The following is a 20,947-nucleotide window of genomic DNA, read 5'->3' as shown; positions in this document are numbered from 1 at the left end:
GCTCATTAACTGGTTGTCTAAACTAGTAATGGATGGACGAGTCAAAGATGCTATGATGTGGAGTTGGTGGGTGGTTTAGGGGAATGGTGATAAAGATGTTGAAAAGATGAATTTGAGTGTGTAATGATCTCCTGCAATAAAAACTTGCAGGAATAACTGAGGCCAACATCAAGCTCTGTGTTCCTTTTCTTGTGACTTTGGACTCTCTAAATACAAGTTTTAAGCATGAAGAACCGACCCTGAACTTGTGAATAACATCACAATAAGATAGTGAGATCATGCAATTGACACATCCTAATGGTTAATGCATTGCTTTACAATTCATATCAATAGACGATAGATAGATAGCTTTCATGTTCCAATCCATGTAAAAATATTTAAAAAAATCATGCAATTGGCTTTTTCAGCTTCAGAATCTAATAAAAGCTGTTCAAGCTATGAGTACAACAAAAGTTCACAAGGTAATAAAAATGTTACAGGAAAGAATCAAAGAATCGAAAACATTATACTTTTAACGATATGACTCATGTAATATATCTCTGCTTACCGGAAGCATAGATTAGAATTTGGCTCTCTTCGCAAATGCTGGTGGCAATTCTTTGTGTGTTGAGCTCATCGATCATACACTGGCTAAATACTTCGGACTTTGTTGTCTAACTTGAGGTTTTGTTAATGAGTTACATTACTGCTTCCTCGAGTTTGTTTCGAGTTCAGGATATGGATCGATCCAGCAATTATCTTCGGTCGCAGCCTTCTGCCATCTTTTTCGAAAGATCTCCAATTCGACAGAAGACCGCCGCCTCACCTGCGTACGAGAGCTCAATCCAATCAGATGATATAACCTCTAAATGGTGTCGAAAAGCAATATGGTAAATGCAATAGAGAAAAAGTTTCTTAGGTTTTCATTTATTTCAATCCATAATAAGCAAATAAGTTGTATTTGAGGATGTAAGTTTGATCTTGCACAAATAATGGCCAAGTAAGGCTAAATTATTCATCTGCCACAATTTTTTGGGATCGGTTACTGATAATCGAAAAACCATATTCGACTGTATATAAAAATGTAGTACTTACTGCAGATCTATCTTTAGCGGCAGGCGAACCAGTAGATCCCTGCACATACAAAACTACCAGTCAGATTCATCAGGAATCTATAATTTACAGAGAAAGAAGATGAGAGATTTGGTTTACCCGATGCTCTGACCTGAGTTCATCCAACACACGATTAAGTCATGCGTGTCGATGGATAGAATAGAAGAGAAAGAGAAAGAAGATGAATATCACAACACCATGTGAATCATTTCCTGCTGGTCTAAGGTAATGAGATTTAGATGGAAACAACAAAACAAAGACATGTTCTGGTCACAATGGAGACTGACATGCATCTATTGGATAATAGAGGGAGAGAGACAGAGAGACAAAACATAGATATTTACATGATTCAGCTCATTAACCTATTTGTACAGGCAAAGGCAGGAAGACTTCCATATACCATAGTAGCATAGTACAATAGGAATTACATATATAATAATATAAAGGGAATAATAGAAATATAAAATTCGGGTTTTTTTTCCCAAAAAAGAGGAATCGTTTAACATCAATTTGACTTTTCAGATTAAGATTTAGGTGGATTTTTATCATCACCAATATAACAGGTTTGGCATCTTATTTGTTTAGATGAAGTATTTGTTCTTTGTAGTAACTCACCATTTTCTCATCAAACCCGCCAAGCGTCGGCAGCCCCTTATGAACTATGTATTCACTGTCCACCACTCCAATGTTTTTGCTCTGATCACCCTGTCAAAAGTGGTTTGTCTGAGATTTCTTCTTGACAAACAAATATTTCACACATGCCGGTATTGTCCATCAAACATTACCTGAGCACAGTAACCGAGCTTCATATCGAGACCCCATGCATGAATCAAGTCATTCTACAAACAAATGCAACATGAGAAAAGTTAGTTCGACATATTTCGGTAGAAAGACACGCGACATATGTCTCAAAAAATAAGATATTGTTTTAGTGCTGTGTGCCTTGTGCTTGGATAAAATTTAAATATGTATTAAAATGAGACAGACAAAAACGTGAATATAATTTTGCACAAAGAATTAAGACATTTTCCACACACTTGAATCATATGCCACGCACAGCGCCAGGCAGCTCTCGAGAAAACAGGAGCCATCATTTCTACCCATCTGCGATAACGAAAATGTTCAGCATCGAGGGTAGTGGTAAACGTTTAAGAATGAAAATCGTAGTAAATGCTTAGCTTTCACCGACAATAGGTTATGGAATATACTTTTGCAATCATTCAAAACAGCAAAGAAATATGTCCATTAAGCTAGAACGAAAATTGCAGATTATGATATGAGAATGAATGACCAATTTTCCAGCTTTGAGCTATAACTTCAAATGTGGCCTCAGCTTCTCATTCCAGCAACATAATTGAATTGACTTAGGTATGTTCGGTTTGGTTTAGTTATGGTTCAAAATTAAAATAATCTGCTACAGATGTACCATATTTTTGAATTAATTATGTATATCCACTACTGAATCTCTTAATTAAAATGAGAATAAATGGCTTAACTTGTATTTTTGAATTAATTCAGAAAGCAAATTTCCATCTCTCGTTCTTAATTCCAGATTTCCCAGTGTCTACAAATTATTTATCAGGATAAGATGATGATGCTTATATTATTAATCACTCCCTGTCCAACTATGAATATGATGAAACACAGATCTAAAATAGTATCATGTTTAACCCTAAACACTTATTGTGTAGTCACAAAATGATAACAGATGATCCTTCTCTGTTTCAATAGAAAAATATTTCAATATGGTTGGTTGGGGAAAAGAACCTTACCCAGTGCATGGAGGTTGACTGCTGTTATCATCACATTTTTTGTCACCACTGAACTTGTACATCCTTCTGTTAATTGGAAAATAAATATTGGTTTTCGATATTTTCCATTCAATACTATGAGTACTGAGTATGAAATGGAATCTACTTGCAATGAAATGAATAGCCAAATAATGACTGGTTCTACTAGAAAAACAAGATAAAACAGCACCTGTGTACGACTCGTTTGCTTAAACGTGCTGTAATTTGATGATGAATCCGAGATTTTGCAAGGTCAAGTGCAGGTTGTGATATCTCTAAGCCTTCCCTCTCAACAATCATCAAGTATCTGCAGGAGTTACATGTGTCAGTTAATCAAGATCGAACTAAACTGTTGATCAGATCTATCTGTCATACAACACCGATTTAGAAATGGTTCCCGGTAAAGTTAACCCATTTCAACTGCTCAGTAAACAACAAGAAGTCCAACTTCACTAGTACAGCATGATACTACAAATAAAACTTCTCACATCTCAGTTCTCTTAAAGAATAGCAAATAAATGAAAATTTTTCATGGCCAGAATGCAAAACCATTCAAAAGAAATCATCAAAAAGCCGGCAGTGAGAAGTCTATGACACGACCTTCAAATTTAGATTTGAGATCCTGGAAAAACATTATAATTTTTTTAGTTCTATTAACAAATTCATGATAAAAAACACCAACCTTTTAGGATGAAAATTTTCCACCTCGATATCCTCATCCCATAGGAAGATATACTTGTACGGTGCAACTATGTCTGGATGTAAGAAGCGCTTAGCAAACCACCTGCAAAAGATTATTGTTTTTAGTACGGGCTACATAGTCGAAGAATACAATATCAGCCATAATTTGGGGAACATTTTGATGATCAACTAAATTACCATTTTGTTTGATTGATTGCAGAAATATGTAGGGCACTGTCACTCCATTGTAAATCTTTCCATTCATCAACAACACCATCATAGTGAAAAAGCATCACGGTGAAATCACTGGAAACAAACTAGAATACAAACAAAAAGTATTTAGCAAAACTGGAACTTTATGTAAAGATTTTACCATATAGACACGAGGTCATGATATTATTTTAACCTTCATTACAATCTGATTCACCATGGCCTTTTGGTTTATTCCAACTGGAATCGCCAATAAGCTCTTCTGTAAACTGACACCATCCTGTTCCCAACATTCGGAAAGAGTTGACATGAATCACAGTTAAGTTCGACAAAAATGCCAAGGAGAATAAAGAGGGTGGAGAGGTAGACAATAATCCTAATCCATTACTTAATCTAGAAGTCTATGGAACGAATAGTTTTGGTAGTGACCCAAAATTTTCTCTTCCTCACCACACAAATATTGATCCAAGTTCTGAGATAATGACTTCAAACAACATATTGAAACGGAGGTTGCCCGTGATCATGCTTGTGCATGCACAACGCTATCACAGGCATCAGCACCATGCCAACAGAGTATTTAAACTCCTTTTGCCAGGCATCAGCACCATTCCAAATGATGCAGGCTGAAATAGAGCATGTTGGCACCAGCATGCATCAAGTTGGGATGAACTGAAATCTTCGATTAGTACCTAGAACAATCCTATATGTTGGAAAAAAACTGAAACCTTTTTAAGAATACCTTCAAAAATCCTATACACAACACCTACAAAAATAAGACGATTTTACTCATTAGATCAGTAACACACCTTTCCTCTTCGAGAACCCCATAGAGGCACCATTTCCAAGTCTGACTTCGGACTAACAATACCTTTAGGCAATGCTTCACTTCCCAGAGATGTGCAAGGACTCTGAAAACCATACAAACTGAATCATAAGAGCATAACATTTAAACCAATTGTTATAAACTTTAAAGAGTGCAAATGACCAAAACAAGTGACACCAAAGATCTTAAAGCCAAAGTCGTAAATAATAACCTTGCATGAATTGGATCGAGTGGACTCCAAGCTAGACTCACGGTGCCATGAATTGGCTTGAGGGGGTAAGTCTGATATGTCAGTCTTCAGAGTAGGATTAATTACATTTACCTTCAGAGTAGGATTAATTACATTTATCAAGCTAGACTCACGGTGCCACGAATTGGCTTGAGTAGTTGCTACAAAATCAGTTGATATCCCAGTCCACAATTTCTGCAAAAGGGGAATTATTTCCATGAGTGAAGATATGATTTTTACAATTTATAAATGTAGGATTAGTTACATTTACCAAGAAGCTTATGTAGGCTAAAAACTAAGTTTTCCAGAGATAAAAGCATGTAAGATGATATCTTCTTAGTATACAAAATCCTCGTACAACAGCTACATGGACGATCTCAAAAGGTTGACATACACAAGACAAGAAAAGGCAGAAGAGTTCAAACTCTAAATTACATAGTAAAGTTCCAAGTTCTAGTCAAACAAAAAATATTAACTAATAAGAAATCTTTCAGTCAGGGAAAAGAACAATCTTCCTAGAATTGTCCAGAGGGTCAGCTAAAAGCCTAAAACTAAGATCACCAATCAATGGATACTAAATTAAATAAACAACAAAAACAAAGTCAGGAAAACAAATCATACCATTATATAATCAAATTCAACAAAAGAGGTCCCGATGATGAACACCATACATAGGAAAGCAGCTGTACGGTTGTTGGCACAAGAACAGAATCTTGGACCTGAGGGATGTGTGGCAAGAGAACCCTGCAAGGAAGTTTTGAAAGAGGAAAAATAGAGCTTAGTGCAATCAAAATAAAATTTGTAGACAGTCTTGCAGACACACTGACACACAAAAGAAAAAAAACAGGAGGTAAACAGAATATGCCATGGGAATTCACCGAAATGAATACAAGAAAGACCAAACAACAACCAACATGAAGCATTACTTAATCAAGTCATTAAAAGAGTTGGGAGATTTCATGCCTCAGAAAACTGAACAGCAAACAGGACCAGATATAAGCACTGTCAACATCACTAGTTCAGTTCCTAGCATATTCCTTCAGCATAATAATTCTGTCAATTGAAGTCACTATCTCACCAAAACACGAATTAACACTGAAGCAATGAAACGAGAGATAGCTAAATAGTCTCCGACGGAAACAATCCTTTTCTCACTAAAAGTAAAATTAAAGATTTCAATGGAGAAATTTGAACTCAGGCCGTCGCCCTGCAATTGTTCATATCGGTAATGATTCGCTATACAACGGCATTCAAAAAGACAAAAGGAGGAAAAAGAAAAGCATTATCTTAGTAACTTCAAAGAGTTCGATGATTTCATGTTCCATAAAAACAAAAGCCACAAACCCACCAGGAAAAAAAAAGAACTTTTGGTCAAAGCCGCAACACTGAAAACCCTAAAAATCGATCCTGAACTGATAAAGAAAAGAAGAACAAAGCAGAAGAGGGAAAGTCCCTCACCATGACAAAGCAAGTAAACTCGGCGAACCCAATGGAATAAGAGTTGCGCGGTGGACTTCCCGGCAAAGCAGATTCCTTTACACGAAGCGTAACTTGGTCGAAGTGGGACGATCAAAGATCGTATCTTTTTCCCGAGGATTCTGTCCCGCTGGCTTGGTCGAAGCAGGACACTCAAAAATCTCGTCTTTCAGAAGGATTCTCTCAAGAACAGATGATCGAAGAGAGGAGGAAGCCGAGGAGGGTTAGATTTCGGTTTCGGTACACGAGTCAAAAGCGGCGGCGTCGGTCTTTTTGAGTTCCTCGTTTGGGCGCGTTCACTTCGCGGAGTGGGGTGCGAGTCCGGGAGAGAATATAGCGTGCAACACCAGGGGAGAAGAATCAATCCTTACCCGTCTCTTCGCCACTCTCCGTCCCACCTCTGGAGAACCGCTGTGGGTCCCGGAGACCGAGATCTTCGCACCGTAAGATCCAACGCAAGATTTACATGCATCCGTCCGTCTCACCTGGCCTGGCGGAGACAGGGAACAGAGCTTGCTCTCATCACAATGCCGCACCGACGCCCGCTGCTATCGTCGTGAGAGGAAGAAGAAGGTCCAAACACAAAAGTCAACCTAGTGACATATGTATCTTATAGGCAGTCTAAACTTTGACGCAGGTCAAATTCCAAGTTTGTCCCCATCTCCTTTTGCCCACTCTTCAAAGCTATCAGTCTCTGTTTGGCCCCTCTCTAAGCAAACAAGCTTATGCACTCCTCCAGATAAACACACTGCATTCAGTTCACGAGGATTTAATGGGGGAATTCGATACATGGCGAGGATGCTCATGAAAGCCACAACAAGATGCTGCATGTGACTTGAACCTTCCCCAACTCTTTTCTTCACTCATTTGTTTGGAGGAATATAGAAGATAGCAGAAGATGATACCTGCAAGAATCCTGTGTGCGCGTTGTTGCATGGAAGAATTGCTGGTTTGGCCTGATGGTTTAGACTGACTGGTTATGGCTACGTTGAAGAAGGAGAGATAGAGAGAGAGAGAGATTGGTTGCTCTCGGGATCAAGCTTTTTTCCTTGTGAGGGGTGCTACCCAACAAACAAAGAGGCAGGAAGGTTAGCTAGCTAGAGAAGATCCAAATCAGATGACAAAGGTCAAAGATTGACTGTCAGATTTGGACACAGTTTGATGTGTGGGAATGCCCGAATAAAAAAATGAAAGAAATAGACTGAATATAAAAAGCTGCGTGCAGGCTCGAGCACACACCTGTGATGCTCCGCTTCCAGTAGCGATCAAGCACAGGCTAATCTTTGTTGCTCCACTTCCTCTCAATCTGTGACATGCTAGAAAGATATTGAGCTACTACACAAACATTAACTTTAATTATAATTGCAAGTGATCCGGACAAAAACAGCCAAGAGCATCTATAATGTCAGTGAGAGAGAGAAAGAGAGAGAAGAGAGATGAAGATTAATCAAAGCAGGGGGGAGGCTTCAAAATACAGGGGAAGGAAGAAGGCGATTCTGCAGTCACCTCAGTCAGTAGTAGTTGGAAGATACACCCTGTGGAAATTGCTCATGCTTAGCTTTCTTTGACAAGTAGGGCACTTCTTCTGAGATTTAACGGACGCCTTTATGCAGCTGCAGCAGAAAATATGGCCGCAAATAGTTGACGATGGCTCCACCAGTGTGTCCATGCAGATGGGGCAGATGAAAGCTGGTTCCTTTGGCGGCTCCGGCCTGGCTTCCATGACATTCTTGCCCTGCATTTAAAGTCGATACGCAACTTGCTTCAAAATCAACCAGAATTAAGCTTGGGAGTCTTAAAATTGGAGAAGACATGACAACCATGACCATAGATAATAAGATAAAATGTAAAGAATCTAGATAGACCACTCAAGAAAATCTCTCATCCTTCTGTGGCCCTCTCACAAATCTGACCTGTGAGGCAATAGGTGAGCTAACATAATTCCAAAATCACTCGGATCCGAATGAGGTGTGACTTCAGGGAAGGTATAAAGTGGGAACTGCATTCTTACTAGAATTGTCGATGGTTCCAAAATCACAACATTCGACTCTCAATTGTCGAATTCCACAGGATAACAAAAACTACAGCCTTAAGTTGTTTGTAAAATAATGTTTCTTGAAAACAAAGCTAGAGATCGTAAAACACATTTGAATTGCTAATAGTCCAAGGCCGATTCAATTTTGTACAATTCCTTGATCTTGCACAGAGAAATCAGTCAAAATAAGCTAGAACCGATCAAATTCAAAAACATTTAACTGATTCTGGCTATTTAACTAACCTATTTAAAAGGATTAGAAAAAGAAAAAAAAAAAGGATAAGCAGGAGGAGCGCAGGGAGCAGAAAGAAAGAAGCCGAGAGTAAAAAAAAATACAAAAGGAACCCATAACTATAAAGTAGAACAACAACAAGAAGTCCTGGATAATGCAATCAGAAAACCAGTTGAAAAAAATAATCAAATTTAGCACATTTTTACCTTCACGTTGGACTCCTCTTCCAGAGCTGGATAAAGCTCACAATTAATAACTGAAATGTTTCTTGAACTTCTTTCATGCTTATTGTGATCATTCAAAGATAATATGGTTGCTGATCCCTCTGCAGCAGAACACAAAAAACACATTGACCTTTAGCTGACCATAGAAAGTAGAATGAAGAGTAACAGGCACTCAATGTAACAAAGACAGAAGGAACGAATTTTAAGTAGTAGGAAGACAAAAGGAAGAAAAAACCCTCAAATATTCTTATCAATAATATAATAAATTTTAAAAAAGGTAGAAAAAATCTAAAGGAATGAATTGGAATAAAAAATAACACGAAATGAAAAATAATCTTAAGTAAATTACTATAAAGAAAATTCAAGCCATAAAATCAATAAAATTTTCAAGAATCAGAAGGCATTTCATTATGCTAGTCAAGATAAAGGTGACCGGAGCTATCAGAAACTTCAATCATTGTTAAGTTCCTGTTGGTAACTAACGTATGTGACCAGGAGGAAATGCAACACAGTGAATGGAGCTAATTGTAGTTTGACAATGATGTAGAACTGTAGTTCAACAAACCCAATGAGACAGATATAATTTGGTAAAATTGAACTGCATAACATCAGTAGTTAACAAAACTTATGATGGCCTCAAACTATTTCTCACCTCTTCTCCGCACTATTTTAATGAAGAATTGTCTGTCATAACGTTGTATCTAATCTATGACAAGAAAGTAATGAATAATGACAATTACTGGAGCAAATCCAACTACCCAATTCTTTGGGGCAGAAAAGACTGGTGCACAAATCCAACTTTTCAATTCTTTAGGGCAGAAAGGGCAACACCAGCAACTGTAAAAAAACAATCTTTTTTACTTTTGCCATATACATGAATGCCCAGGCAATTAATACCCAAAAAAATCTCCTATAAAAGCATTGAACAGTTTCTTTAATTCAAAACAAGACTAACCTGAACATTGAGTTCCCAACTAGATTAACCCACGTCAAAAAAGGATGTATTTCAAAGATATTAATCTCTATGTACCATGTCAAAAGAGTTCTTAAAACTTGAATAAGGAAAAACTCCAATGAAGGGCAGAGAAGCAACATGGTATCACAATAAAGGAGAATGGCAGGAAAAAAAAGGAAAAATTGCAGGTCAAGTGAAGAGGAAGAATAAAAAAGGATGTGGAATAGCATAAATCAAGAAAGAAGTGATAATGACAAGGAAAAAACATCAAAACCAACAAGAAAAAGGTAAGGAAGATGATTTCTCATGCATCACTATAATCATCTGTCATTCAATTGCCATTGTTCATTGTCATAGTCAGATGAGGACCTCTTCACGTGAAGAAGGATAAGAGCAATTAGAACCCATGTAAAACTAGCAACCAACAGCACATCCATGATGCACATTCAGGAGCGAAGTCAGGATTTCATCTTTATTCTCTAATATATTACTTTAACATAAAACATAATTAGAAATAATTTTTAAAAAAAGATCAAAATTTCATTAAAAAATGACAGAATTGTACTTGGTTGTAAGCATGAATTATGAATTCTTCTGTCTGGGAGTAAAACTTGGTTTAGGAGTACAACCAAGAACACAGGGATAAAGAATTATGGATGTTGTTTCTATAATAAGTCAGGGCACATGCTAGAAGCAGATCAGAATTTTGTAACTAGTGCTATGTGATTGTCGAGGTGCAGACAGGAATGGGCTATTCATTTTTCTTATTGCCTTGATAAAGGACTTGCACTCGCAAGAAAGACCAGAAAGAGAAACACCATACAAACCTATACATAAGTTTCAGATGCAAGGGATGACGTGGTCCAGATGCAACATGTCTTCAGCCATTCTGACATCGAACCAACGTTATACATGAAAATTTATTTGCAACTTCCTACAAGACAGCCATGAGATAAAAGCAACAATCTATAATGTAAGAAATAGGGTGGACTAGGAGGTGCATATGCTTATGCAGCTGCATAATCTTTTTAAGAATGAAAAATCATGGAGATGGATCCAGCATTTTTTAAGTTATTAAGCTTTTAATGCCTAAATAGAAACAAGAGCTTACAGGGACACTTCAGTTGGTCACAAACAAATGTTTCAGCATGAAAGAACGTCACAAAGTCTAACAGAATCTAACAATTACATCGTGTGTTACTCTAAAGGTCATTCATCCAAAGTGTCTGGATTCCTCAAAACTATGAACATAATGAAGATCTTAATAAAAAAAGTACCTTGAATAACCAACAGATGATCGCATTTCAAATTACAAAGGCAAAGAAACTCAAAGTGCCTAGTACAGAAAATGATGCGATGGTCAAAACCAGGTAGATTGAGAAAAATGAAGGCCCTAGTATGGATTTGATTTAAATTCCATGGCATGCACCAACCACATGAAGAGATGTGTCAGACTGGTCTAATGCAAGATCATTATCAACTAGCAGGTCCTTACCAACACTGTAAAATCCCACATTGTTTGGTTTTTGCATCAAACAAGTTGAACAATCAAACCAGTCTAGGATTTTAAGCACTAGATCAAGAGTTTGACTCCAAGGGCCAATGGATAGACCCTAAAGAGACCGGAAGAAGAAAGAGATAAAGGGCATGGGGATGAAATCAAATGAAAAGAAGAACCGGAGATCAGAAAAGAGAGTCCTCAAAGAAGCATTATTTAACATATGCATTTGTTTACACTTTTCATTCATTTCTTCTTCAATTATATTTTTTAATAAGGTTCGCAATTTCGTACCGTACCGAAATTTCGACGTTAGCTCGGTACAGTACGATACTGTATACCGAGTGGTATACCGCTCGGTATATATATATATATATATATATATATATATATATATATATATATATATATATATATATATATATATATATATATCGTTTCGTCCGGTAATGGACGGTCCATGTACCGATCAGCTAACAGACCGATATGTACCACCCGTACCAGGCAGTATTATTCGAAATTACATACCTTGTTTTTTAATACCCTTGTAACTGCCAATATAGATATTCAGTGTACAAATCGAGCAGCCGGAAAAAAAACCATAAACAGTAATTAAATTGTTTGGCATAGTGTAAAAGAGTATGTTAGTGAAAGATACTATGGATAATAGAAGAAAGCTAAAATGAGGATCAACGACAAAAATTAATAAATAATTGAGAGAATCAAAATTCTGAACTCCATCCTGAATTGTATTTGCTCACACAGACACCCTCTATGCTGACTGATGAACTTCACAATTTCATCCATTCAAAAACAAAAGAATGCACCCCAAAGAAAATTATAAAAGAAGAAGATTAAAAAATACAAAAATCAAGAGATAAACAAGATCCTCTTCTAGAATGTCAATGTGTGCAAGGAAATAAAGAACGGTTTCAAGTCTTATGAAATCATAAACTAGAGAACAAGAAAATAGAGAGAGAACTAAGCTAAGAGATAGCTTTAGCATGCAGATGAAGAAAAACTGCATTTCTTAATTATTAGCAAGCTTCGAGATTATAGTGCCATATGATGGCAGAATGAAATATAAACAAACCTGATATTCTTGAACTTGTGTCAAGATCTTCATCGAGGACTACTGTCACAGGTTGATTTCTCCTAGAATGATTCCTTGCCTAAACCAACAAGGATAAATACTATGAATGTTAAAACAGATAAACCATGTGAAAGTAACAAGTAATGGAAAGATTAGATAATGTACAAACAAGTAATGGAAAGATTTGATAATGTACTATGAATGTTCAAACAGATAAACCATGTGAAACTAACTAGTAATGGCAAGATTAGATAATGTACAACCATTGACCGCGTAAGAAGATATCGGGAATGCTTACATCTATAGAATCATCATTCAAGCTTTCCCAATAAAATTAGGCTGTCAATGAAGCACGACAAGGGGGAGAAGAGGTAAAGCCAAATGTCTGACTGACATCAACAACCTAAAGCAGGAGATGAATTACAAAGAAAAAAGTTACAAGGCACGAGCAGGATTCTGATAGAAGGGGTGCCAACTAGGGAGACAAACCAAGCATGAACAAGGAGAGATAGTCTGATGGACATGGACAAGCCAAACAAAACCAACAAAACACTGAATAATTATAAGAATAATTAAAACTCACAAAATTATAACCACCTAAATCAACAAGTCATCAATCAAAAGTACAGTATGACAAACCAACCTGAGGAAACCCTCTTGGGGATGAGAGCATCTGGACCTCATCCTCGATGGCATCTACATCAATAAGTGAACTGTCTAAAACATCATAGGGCTGTGGGGCAGAACCCTGATGCTGTCCACTGGGATAAATATGCCGAGGATTGATGGAAGCAGATGTTCCATGAGATGCAGCAGGGTGTCTGGAACCAGAAGATGCTTCTTGCTCATGGATCTCAAGAGGTGGAGAATTGAGATCTACATCTAGAACCATTTTGGATTGAATATTATCTCGGGCACTCCTCTTTGTAACCCGTCTCGATGGCCCAAGATTGGTCATGCTACGATACAATATCAATCACAGCTTTAGCTCATAAGTAAGCCCCACATTTACAAATAGCATGTACACAGTACATCCAAGAGCGACCCTAATTTAAAAACTTCTCATCAAGAATCAAGAAAGCCTAAATCTTTTGGCAAGAAATAACCAAGAAAAAGAAAAAGAAACAAAATTAAAAGAGTCATGTTAACAATCTTTAGACTTCACGTCAATCACAGCAGACCGATAGATTACGATACCGTCATGTTAATCACCACCAAAAATAGGAATTCAGGAAGAGTGCATACTCCAAGAGCCCAGAGGGAAAACAAAACAAATCTTTGTTATTGTGATACTAGAAAGAAACTCATTTTGGCACAAACTTTTTGAGCCACGAACTTGCAGTATGCCAGAACAAGTCCCAAAATCCTCATACAAAACTACAGACAGAGAGAAAGAACAGACGTGTGACAAGTATCGTCTTCGGCAAAACAAAGGAAAAGCCATGAACAATCCGACCAAAGCCCGATGAAAAACCAATCGAACTGAACAAGAAAACTTCAAGAATTCAAAGAAACTTCCAAATAAAAGACAAATTTTGGCGAAATTATCGAATCGAACCACAATAATCCAGGATTCTAAGAGCCGGAAAAGAAGTAAGCACAGACACCGAGGGGTACCGGAAAAAACCAACATTAGGGCTCAGGTCTGGAAGCAGACGGATGCGATTCTCCTCGGTTCTGGATTAGAACAAGGGCGACGACGCGTCGGAGGAAGGGCGAGCGAAAGATCAATGGAAAAGGGGCGAAAGGGGGCGAAAGGGGACCAACTTGGTCTTCCACCCAGTCGTTGGAAAACCCCGAAAAAGGTAAATGTTGATGAAGCTACTCTCCAAGAAAAGGTAAATTTTGAAGAAGCTATCAAATTGAATCATAACACTGTAGGATTCCAAGTCCGTCCCCGAAAAAAAGGCAAATTTTGGCCAGAAAAAGACTTAAGCACAGACACCGAGGAGTCATACCGGAAAAGACAAGATTAAGGGCTCAGGTCCGGAAGCAAGAGGGACGGGATCCTCCTCAGTTGTCGATCAAGAACAAGGCGACGACGCATCGGAGGAAGGGAAGAGCGAGCGGAAGATTAAGTGGAACGGGAGCTAAAAGAGACTAAAGTCTTCTCCCACCCACTCGATATAGACCGCTCGGCCGCCAACCGGGCCGTCATTCAAAATAACGGGACGAATCCTTTTAAAACCCCGTCACAACTCTTGTAACGGTCACCGAAATCGTTTCAATGCGTGTAACGATCCTAACGTGTCGTCATAATCAGTGTGAAAATGACGGAATGGCAATTGCCACGATGAACGCAGGACAAGAGTTTTGTCTGCTACCATTCTGTGACATAACCATGAGAACTACCCCCATTATGATTGGGACGAAGCATCGCCCTCGCGGGACCCAATGCCCCGTTGCTCTCTCTGATGGTGACGAACCCAACGTGCCGTTACAATTCGGGTCGGGAATTGACGGAGTGGGCAATTGCGACAATGAACATTGAATAATCCTTCATTTGTTACACCTGTGAACCATACCTGTTACAGCTACCCGCCTTAAGATTGCAGAGAGCAACGTCCTCAGTTTTTGCCTCTGCTAAGACGGCGGTATGTGGACGGGTAAGTGGAAAATGGTTGACAAATCATGAGTCTTTATCCTATCAGACCAACACACACACACACACACACATATATATATATATATATATATATATATATATATATATACAAATCGCTTTTTTATTGGATGATCTGATTTTTTTTCAAATATAAAAATATATATTTGAAAAAAAAGGGTTCGATACTTTCTTTTATGATTCAGGATTAGTAAATCTCCTATATTTTTTTTTCATTTTTTGTACCATTTATCTTAATTCTTCCTCCTATTTCATGATTCGAATCCTATTTTTTAATATTTTGTACCATAATTTTTATTTATGAATAAAATAAATATCATATTATATATTAATATACTAAAAAAATATGCTACTAGGAGAGCATATAATATACATTGAACTCCACCAGCTGAATGCATGTGGTGCATGAATGAAAGATACTTCATTGACATTATTGAAAAAGGTACGGCATGGTTAGAGTGCCATGATGACATCAGATAGTGGTAGCACATGATCGTTATATATATATATATATATATATATATATATATATATATATATAGGTATTTTTATTTTTTATTTTTACAAATTTTGCATATGGCTTACGGTCAGAACTTTCATCAAACCTATCGTCACCTCTGTCATTTTATCAATGCTTATGATCCTTATACAAGAGGGTCGAAAGCCTCTCTCCGTCATAAATTAGGCGATTCTTTTTCACCGTATAACCCATAAGTGAGGTTTGTTTACCCCTCTCCACCGTGAGTGGGATTACCCTTCTGTTGTAGCTTTTATTCCTAGGACTTGTAATTTCCGTCCACCATACACGAGATCATCAGTATAGACTATTGGGATCTATCGAGAGTAATGATCGACACGATGAGCTAGATAGAAATGAGACGAAAAAGGTAATCGACGAAAGAGTAAAATTATTATTTAAAAAAATATTATTTTAATTTTTTTAAATTAAGGACGCTAAGTGAGAAACTTTTTTCATAATTCCATCAATTCCGAATCAATAAATATCAGCTGGTATGTTTTAGAAAAAAAAGAATATCCTGATTTGTGTCATTGAGCTTGCACTATAAACTCAAGTTCAATTTTACATATTAATTAGAGTTTAATATATATATATATATATATAAATTAATGATAATTAAAAATCTCTATAAACCACTGTGTCAAATGTATTCGACATGGGTTGAGGCCATAGACAGAGGGGTACATCAGTAATATTAATTTAGTTGGGGGACTGCACCACAAACAAATCTACTACTATTCATTCCTCTCTCTCTCTCTCTCTCTCTCTCTCTCTCTCTCTCATGGCTAACCCCTAAAGGCGCAGGAGACCTGCCTTTACCTGTGTTCTCTTTAGCATCTCGAACGGGTTCCTTGCCAAATCCGTGACCGATCTTTGGTCAGGAAAGACTTGGAACCAGAACGGATCCTCTCTCTCTCCCTCTCTCTCTTTCTCCTTGCTTGAGTGTTTGTTCGTTTCAGCCGCAGAAATAGGAGAAAAGGTACGTCTTTTCTTGAGATCATCGGCGTTCTAGTCTCTGATTTGACTCCATAATCTTCACGAAGAAGTGGTTCCTCAAGTCTCTGTGCCATCTGCCTTCGATCCCAGAAGAAAAGATCCTTCTTTTCGATAAAAAAAAGCGGTTTATCTGAACAAAAGTAGGTTCGTTTTCTCTCCTTGTTTGCCAAGAAAAGGCTTCATTCTACTAAAAATGGGTTTTTGTGGCTAGAAAATTAGGTCGCTTTGTGGAAGAGCTGTCTTTTATGGGGAGGTTTTCTTGCAGTTGAAGCAGTCTTGGGGGCTTGTAGGATAGAGGGAAATGATTCAGCTGCTGTTTCTGGTGCTCTTCGCGGAGGGGGCGGTGGCACTGATTCTAATGTGGAAGATTGGGCCACTTCGGGAGCTGGCGATGAGGGGGTTGGACCAGTTGAAGACCGGGAAGGGGCCGGCGACGGTGAAGACGCTGGCGTGCACAATGTCGGTGATCTTGGCGTCGAGCGTGGCCAGCATTCTCAAGATCCAGAACAGGGGCGCAAAGCTTGGAACTGTCACCCCAATGGATCAAGTCTTGTGGAGGACCCACCTAGTTGAAGCCTCGCTCATCGGTATGCAGTATTTATTTGCCATTTATGATGTCTGCAGAATATTAATATTTAACACCGTGAGGAGTAAACGAGTTTTTCAAAAAAGACACGATCTTTATGAGATTTATGCAGTTTGGGTGCACAGTATTTGTGTATCATTTATGATGTCTGCATAATATTGACATTTAAGCAAACCAGTCCGTCAAAAATAACATGATCTTTGTGGATTTGGCCACCCTGAATGAAACGTGATTTAACATTATAGTGGTCATAAAGCACTAAAGTCCATCGGAAGGCTAAGAACAAGGCTGGAAATTGTGCTAGCTCTGGCTCTATGTCCCCTCGAGTTGATATTTACAGAGTGTGAAATTAAAATTTGTGGGGGCTCAAAGTCCAGAAAGTAAAATTTTATTTAAGTTGTTCATGGAACCAACATAAAAAATGTTGTGCAGAGTCAGTTGTCTAACAGCTAATTTTTACAGTTTATTTTCAAAATTTCATAGAATTGTTGAGCTTTTTTAAACTCTCCAGATCATCTAAGCCTTATCTTTTTCATGCTGACTTTAATGTGCCATCTCTTTTCTTTTACTATCTGACGCACCTAATTGTGATCCTCCTTCTGTAGTTAATAGTAAGTACTTGATGTACTAAGAATATGATAGTCTCAATTTCTTTCTTTTTCTGTTATTTGTTTTTGGATGAAATTAGCCATTGGTTTGTCAGAGGATTGTATGAGATCTATAATTCAACTAATGTGAATTGAGTGAAAATGATAACTGGTTATCTGGAAATAACATGGTCAGGGAGACGAGCAAACATGATCAGTCTACTCACTCTATCAAAGAGTATTTAGTTCGTTTTTTATTGTACCAATTCACCTTCTGTTTGGATGAAATAGTTGTTGGATAATATTCAATCCCCTGATGACTAACATTTTTTGAGAAGTAGTCTGTCTGTTTGTTTCCTCCTGTATGTTGCTTCAGCAATAAGTTCCACGTATCTGGGTTTCCTTTTCTTAAGGAAGAATGGTCTTGAATATACTTTAGACATTCGTAATGATATAAATTTTTAGTCTCACATCTAGACCACTATATGTACTTTTCTCTTTGCATGCACATGTAATATTTTGACGTAATCCTCTATTGGTGATATTGGATGGGCGTCCAATAAGTTTATATAATAATAATGGTGCTTCTGTTGCACATATAACTTTGTCTATATTGAATAACCATGTGACCAGATTGATAACATTAATATGTCTTAGGTGCTCCAGGTTTCCTAGAGAATGTTATCATTAACACTTGTCTATATGCTTGTTGCTGTAAGATACTAATTTCTTTATCCACCAAATGGTACAAGTCTGGACAACACTGCAGTTCGGTTGCAGAATTGTGTACCGACTTAATCAGATTGATTATCATTTTTGGATACATGCTACTTGCTATAAGTTACTTATTTCTTTGTCAGTCAAATGGTGCAATGCTGGTAAAGAGTTTTAGTTCAGTTACAACACTGTTTACTGATTTAGTTTAAGCGATTCTCATTATTTATGACAATATTTTGGGTTAGCTAATGAGGCTTTTGCAGTTATTTTATTTTTTTGCCTTAATTGTATATATATATATATATATATATATATATATATATATATATATATATATATATTGTCATTCATGGTTGCCAAAATTGCCTTTCGAGGCCTCCTTAAATGAAGTCACTGTGGTCGTGCATATCCTTCTCTTTATCTTTCTTCCTCCCTCTTTCCCTGTTTGATGGAGTTTGCGTGCATGCACACATAGGACTTCATATTCTAGCACTAGCCATGCTTCTAAGCGAGAAAGTTGAGGTGGAACTTGTTTTTGAAGTTACTAAATCTTTCATTAGGATCATTACCTTAAAAAATAAGGTTTCTTGGTGATTTGTCCCACTGGCATTCCATAAGGGGAGAAAGGGATGTTCCTTGATAGTGGTGAGTGTTTATACTAACATTATGGATGCTAGATCACCAAAATAGAGAATTTTGGTTAATTGGCTAGTTGGAATTATTTTGTAAAAGCATTTGCACATACCTCTGTAATTAATTATTTTGACTTGAATAACTAATAATCTAATTTGATTCCGTCAGAGGAGCTACTCTGTTCCATCAGAGGCTTCTGCTTGATAATCTGGTTATGGTCATATGTGATCTGCAAAACTACCTCCTATCTCATCAATAACCAAATTTGCAAGTTCTTTCTTTAAGATTCAGTCAATGCATACCATTATATAACATGACTGTCAATCTGACAAGGTGTTACAATTACTTTTAAACTCTGACTTGGTCGACAAGTACCATGCATGGCTAAATATCTCTAGAACACACAAAAGAAAAGCACGGCTCGTGTACCAAGGATGTGAATATAAATTTTAGGGATAAATCTATCCAAGAAGGTGGTGTTCCATCTGATTTGCCAAATCCATAGCCTCAACTTGTGGAACCTTACCATCAAACTCCTCCACACTCTTCGCTTAACATCCTGGCATGTTATCTATGACTCGTTCTCAATAGATTAACCTGGTCCCATCAGTAAATAGTGATGGTTGATCACAAGGCTTCAATTTGGTTCCTCCATGTTCATGACCTAATGGGCTTATGGTCTTCATCCTACAGACAGTATGCTGAATCATATCTTCATCTATATTACATATGGAAATGAATCTCTTGTTTTTCTTAATGAACAATATTGAATTCTTATTTACCGGCAGACAGTTCCACTAACAGCATCTCGTTTTCTGCTTTATGCCTTTTCTTATGGTTGTTGAACTTTGAGTCCTGTTCTGTTCCAAGTATTGAGATCTCCGTTACAACTGTTTGATTTTGCAGGCTACACTCTTTTTCTTGCTTTAGTGATCGACCGTTTGCACCACTACCTTAGGAAGTTGATCAATTTGAGAAGAACAGCTAATACATCCCAAGAAGAAGTTGAGAATCTTAAGAAAGAGCAACAAAGGTTTAAAGAGAAGGAGGAGACATCTTTAAATGAGATAAAAAAGCTCCATGAAGAGGTAGCAAGTTTAAAGGAGAGGCTGCAGAAGTTTAAGTCAGAGTCGGCGGAGCATGAGAAAAGGGCAGAGACAGCTGAAGCTCATGTCACCGCCCTTCAAAAACAGTCTGAAGAACTGCTGCTTGAATATGACCGCCTGTTGGAGGACAACCAAATCCTTCAGACTCAGGCTTTAGCATTCAGAGGTTGAGCCTCATGTGACCTCATTTTGGAGCATCTATTCCTCAGGTGGGCATAATCATGGAGAGAAGTATGTCTTTTGTCTCGGCACGTCAATATTGTTAACATGAGCTTGTTATTGATCATATGTTGCTTGAAAGTATGACCGGTGCCCGTCGTATCTGTTTCTTTCCATTTGTCCACCATGAACTTCGAAGCGTAAGAGATGAGCTGCCTGATCTGAACTATAGTGTAGAATCTACATTCTCTAAAATGTTTTTGGCACCATTACTTGGAGCAAGTCCCTAATGATGTACTGTTTTTGTTTGGTCTGTGCTTAAGGACATCACCTCAAACTCCAATTCCTGGTATATTTTGTAAGAGCAGTTCAAGGGCATTGAATTGAATCTAGAATCTAGAATCTATTCTAGTCTTAGTATATTGACTTGAATCTTTGATCCATCAAATAATAATTTGAAAATTTATCTTGATAAAAAGTTTTGAAACCCTTTCTTGAATGACATGTTGAATCTCTTTCTTGATTGTCCAAGCTTTATAAATTTATTAGTAGTATTAATTATTATTAATGTTAGTAGTATTAAAAGAGGTAGAGAAAGATTTATGAAAAAATTAATATCAATTTATGAATAAAAAATAAAATATTCTTAATTTAATCATGCTTTCTGTAGAGCTCAAATAGC

General features: G+C 37.4%; 3 protein-coding genes across 18 annotated transcripts; 1 reads left to right on the top strand and 2 right to left on the bottom strand.

Annotated features, from left to right (window-relative positions):
- Positions 1-376: 376 nt before the first annotated feature.
- On the bottom strand, positions 377-14,488 carry LOC103969504 (uncharacterized). 12 transcript variants are annotated; one of them, XM_065084974.1, is made up of 21 exons: positions 14,297-14,488; positions 12,982-13,297; positions 12,339-12,417; positions 10,575-10,681; positions 8,775-8,893; positions 7,808-8,036; positions 7,207-7,607; positions 6,284-7,049; positions 5,447-5,569; positions 4,808-5,020; positions 4,580-4,681; positions 3,970-4,053; positions 3,762-3,880; positions 3,565-3,666; positions 3,073-3,189; positions 2,865-2,930; positions 2,130-2,196; positions 1,878-1,931; positions 1,708-1,797; positions 1,075-1,113; positions 377-805 (listed from the first exon to the last, which is right to left on the bottom strand). In XM_065084974.1, the coding sequence occupies exons 8-21, from the start codon at positions 6,284-6,286 to the stop codon at positions 683-685; spliced, it is 1,302 nt and encodes a 433-aa protein (XP_064941046.1). In that variant the 5' UTR covers positions 6,287-7,049; positions 7,207-7,607; positions 7,808-8,036; positions 8,775-8,893; positions 10,575-10,681; positions 12,339-12,417; positions 12,982-13,297; positions 14,297-14,488; the 3' UTR covers positions 377-682. The 12 variants fall into 12 exon arrangements, with proteins under 12 accessions (XP_064941046.1, XP_064941041.1, XP_064941039.1 ...); XM_065084969.1 differs by lacking the exon at positions 10,575-10,681 and having other exon boundaries at positions 7,207-7,362; positions 7,541-7,617; XM_065084967.1 differs by lacking the exon at positions 10,575-10,681 and having other exon boundaries at positions 7,207-7,362; positions 7,541-7,607.
- On the bottom strand, positions 7,809-13,230 carry LOC103969505 (uncharacterized RING finger protein C548.05c). The gene is made up of 4 exons (XM_018819202.2): positions 12,982-13,230; positions 12,339-12,417; positions 8,775-8,893; positions 7,809-8,036 (listed from the first exon to the last, which is right to left on the bottom strand). Exons 1-4 carry the CDS (start codon positions 13,228-13,230, stop codon positions 7,809-7,811), a joined length of 675 nt encoding a protein of 224 aa, XP_018674747.2.
- Positions 14,489-16,235: 1,747 nt separating the features above from the next.
- On the top strand, positions 16,236-20,685 carry LOC103969503 (uncharacterized). Of its 5 annotated transcripts, none has more exons than XM_009383048.3 (3): positions 16,236-16,460; positions 16,743-17,064; positions 19,907-20,685. In XM_009383048.3, the coding sequence occupies exons 2-3, from the start codon at positions 16,779-16,781 to the stop codon at positions 20,275-20,277; spliced, it is 657 nt and encodes a 218-aa protein (XP_009381323.2). In that variant the 5' UTR covers positions 16,236-16,460; positions 16,743-16,778; the 3' UTR covers positions 20,278-20,685. The 5 variants fall into 5 exon arrangements, with proteins under 5 accessions (XP_009381323.2, XP_018674403.2, XP_009381322.2 ...); XM_018818858.2 differs by having other exon boundaries at positions 16,236-16,617; XM_009383047.3 differs by having other exon boundaries at positions 16,236-16,617; positions 16,697-17,064.
- The last annotated feature ends 262 nt before the right edge of the window (positions 20,686-20,947 follow it).

This window comes from Musa acuminata, chromosome BXJ1-10 (assembly GCF_036884655.1).
Source record: "Musa acuminata AAA Group cultivar baxijiao chromosome BXJ1-10, Cavendish_Baxijiao_AAA, whole genome shotgun sequence".
Lineage (NCBI taxonomy): Eukaryota > Viridiplantae > Streptophyta > Magnoliopsida > Zingiberales > Musaceae > Musa > Musa acuminata.
This window is presented reverse-complemented; position numbering and strand designations above follow the sequence as displayed.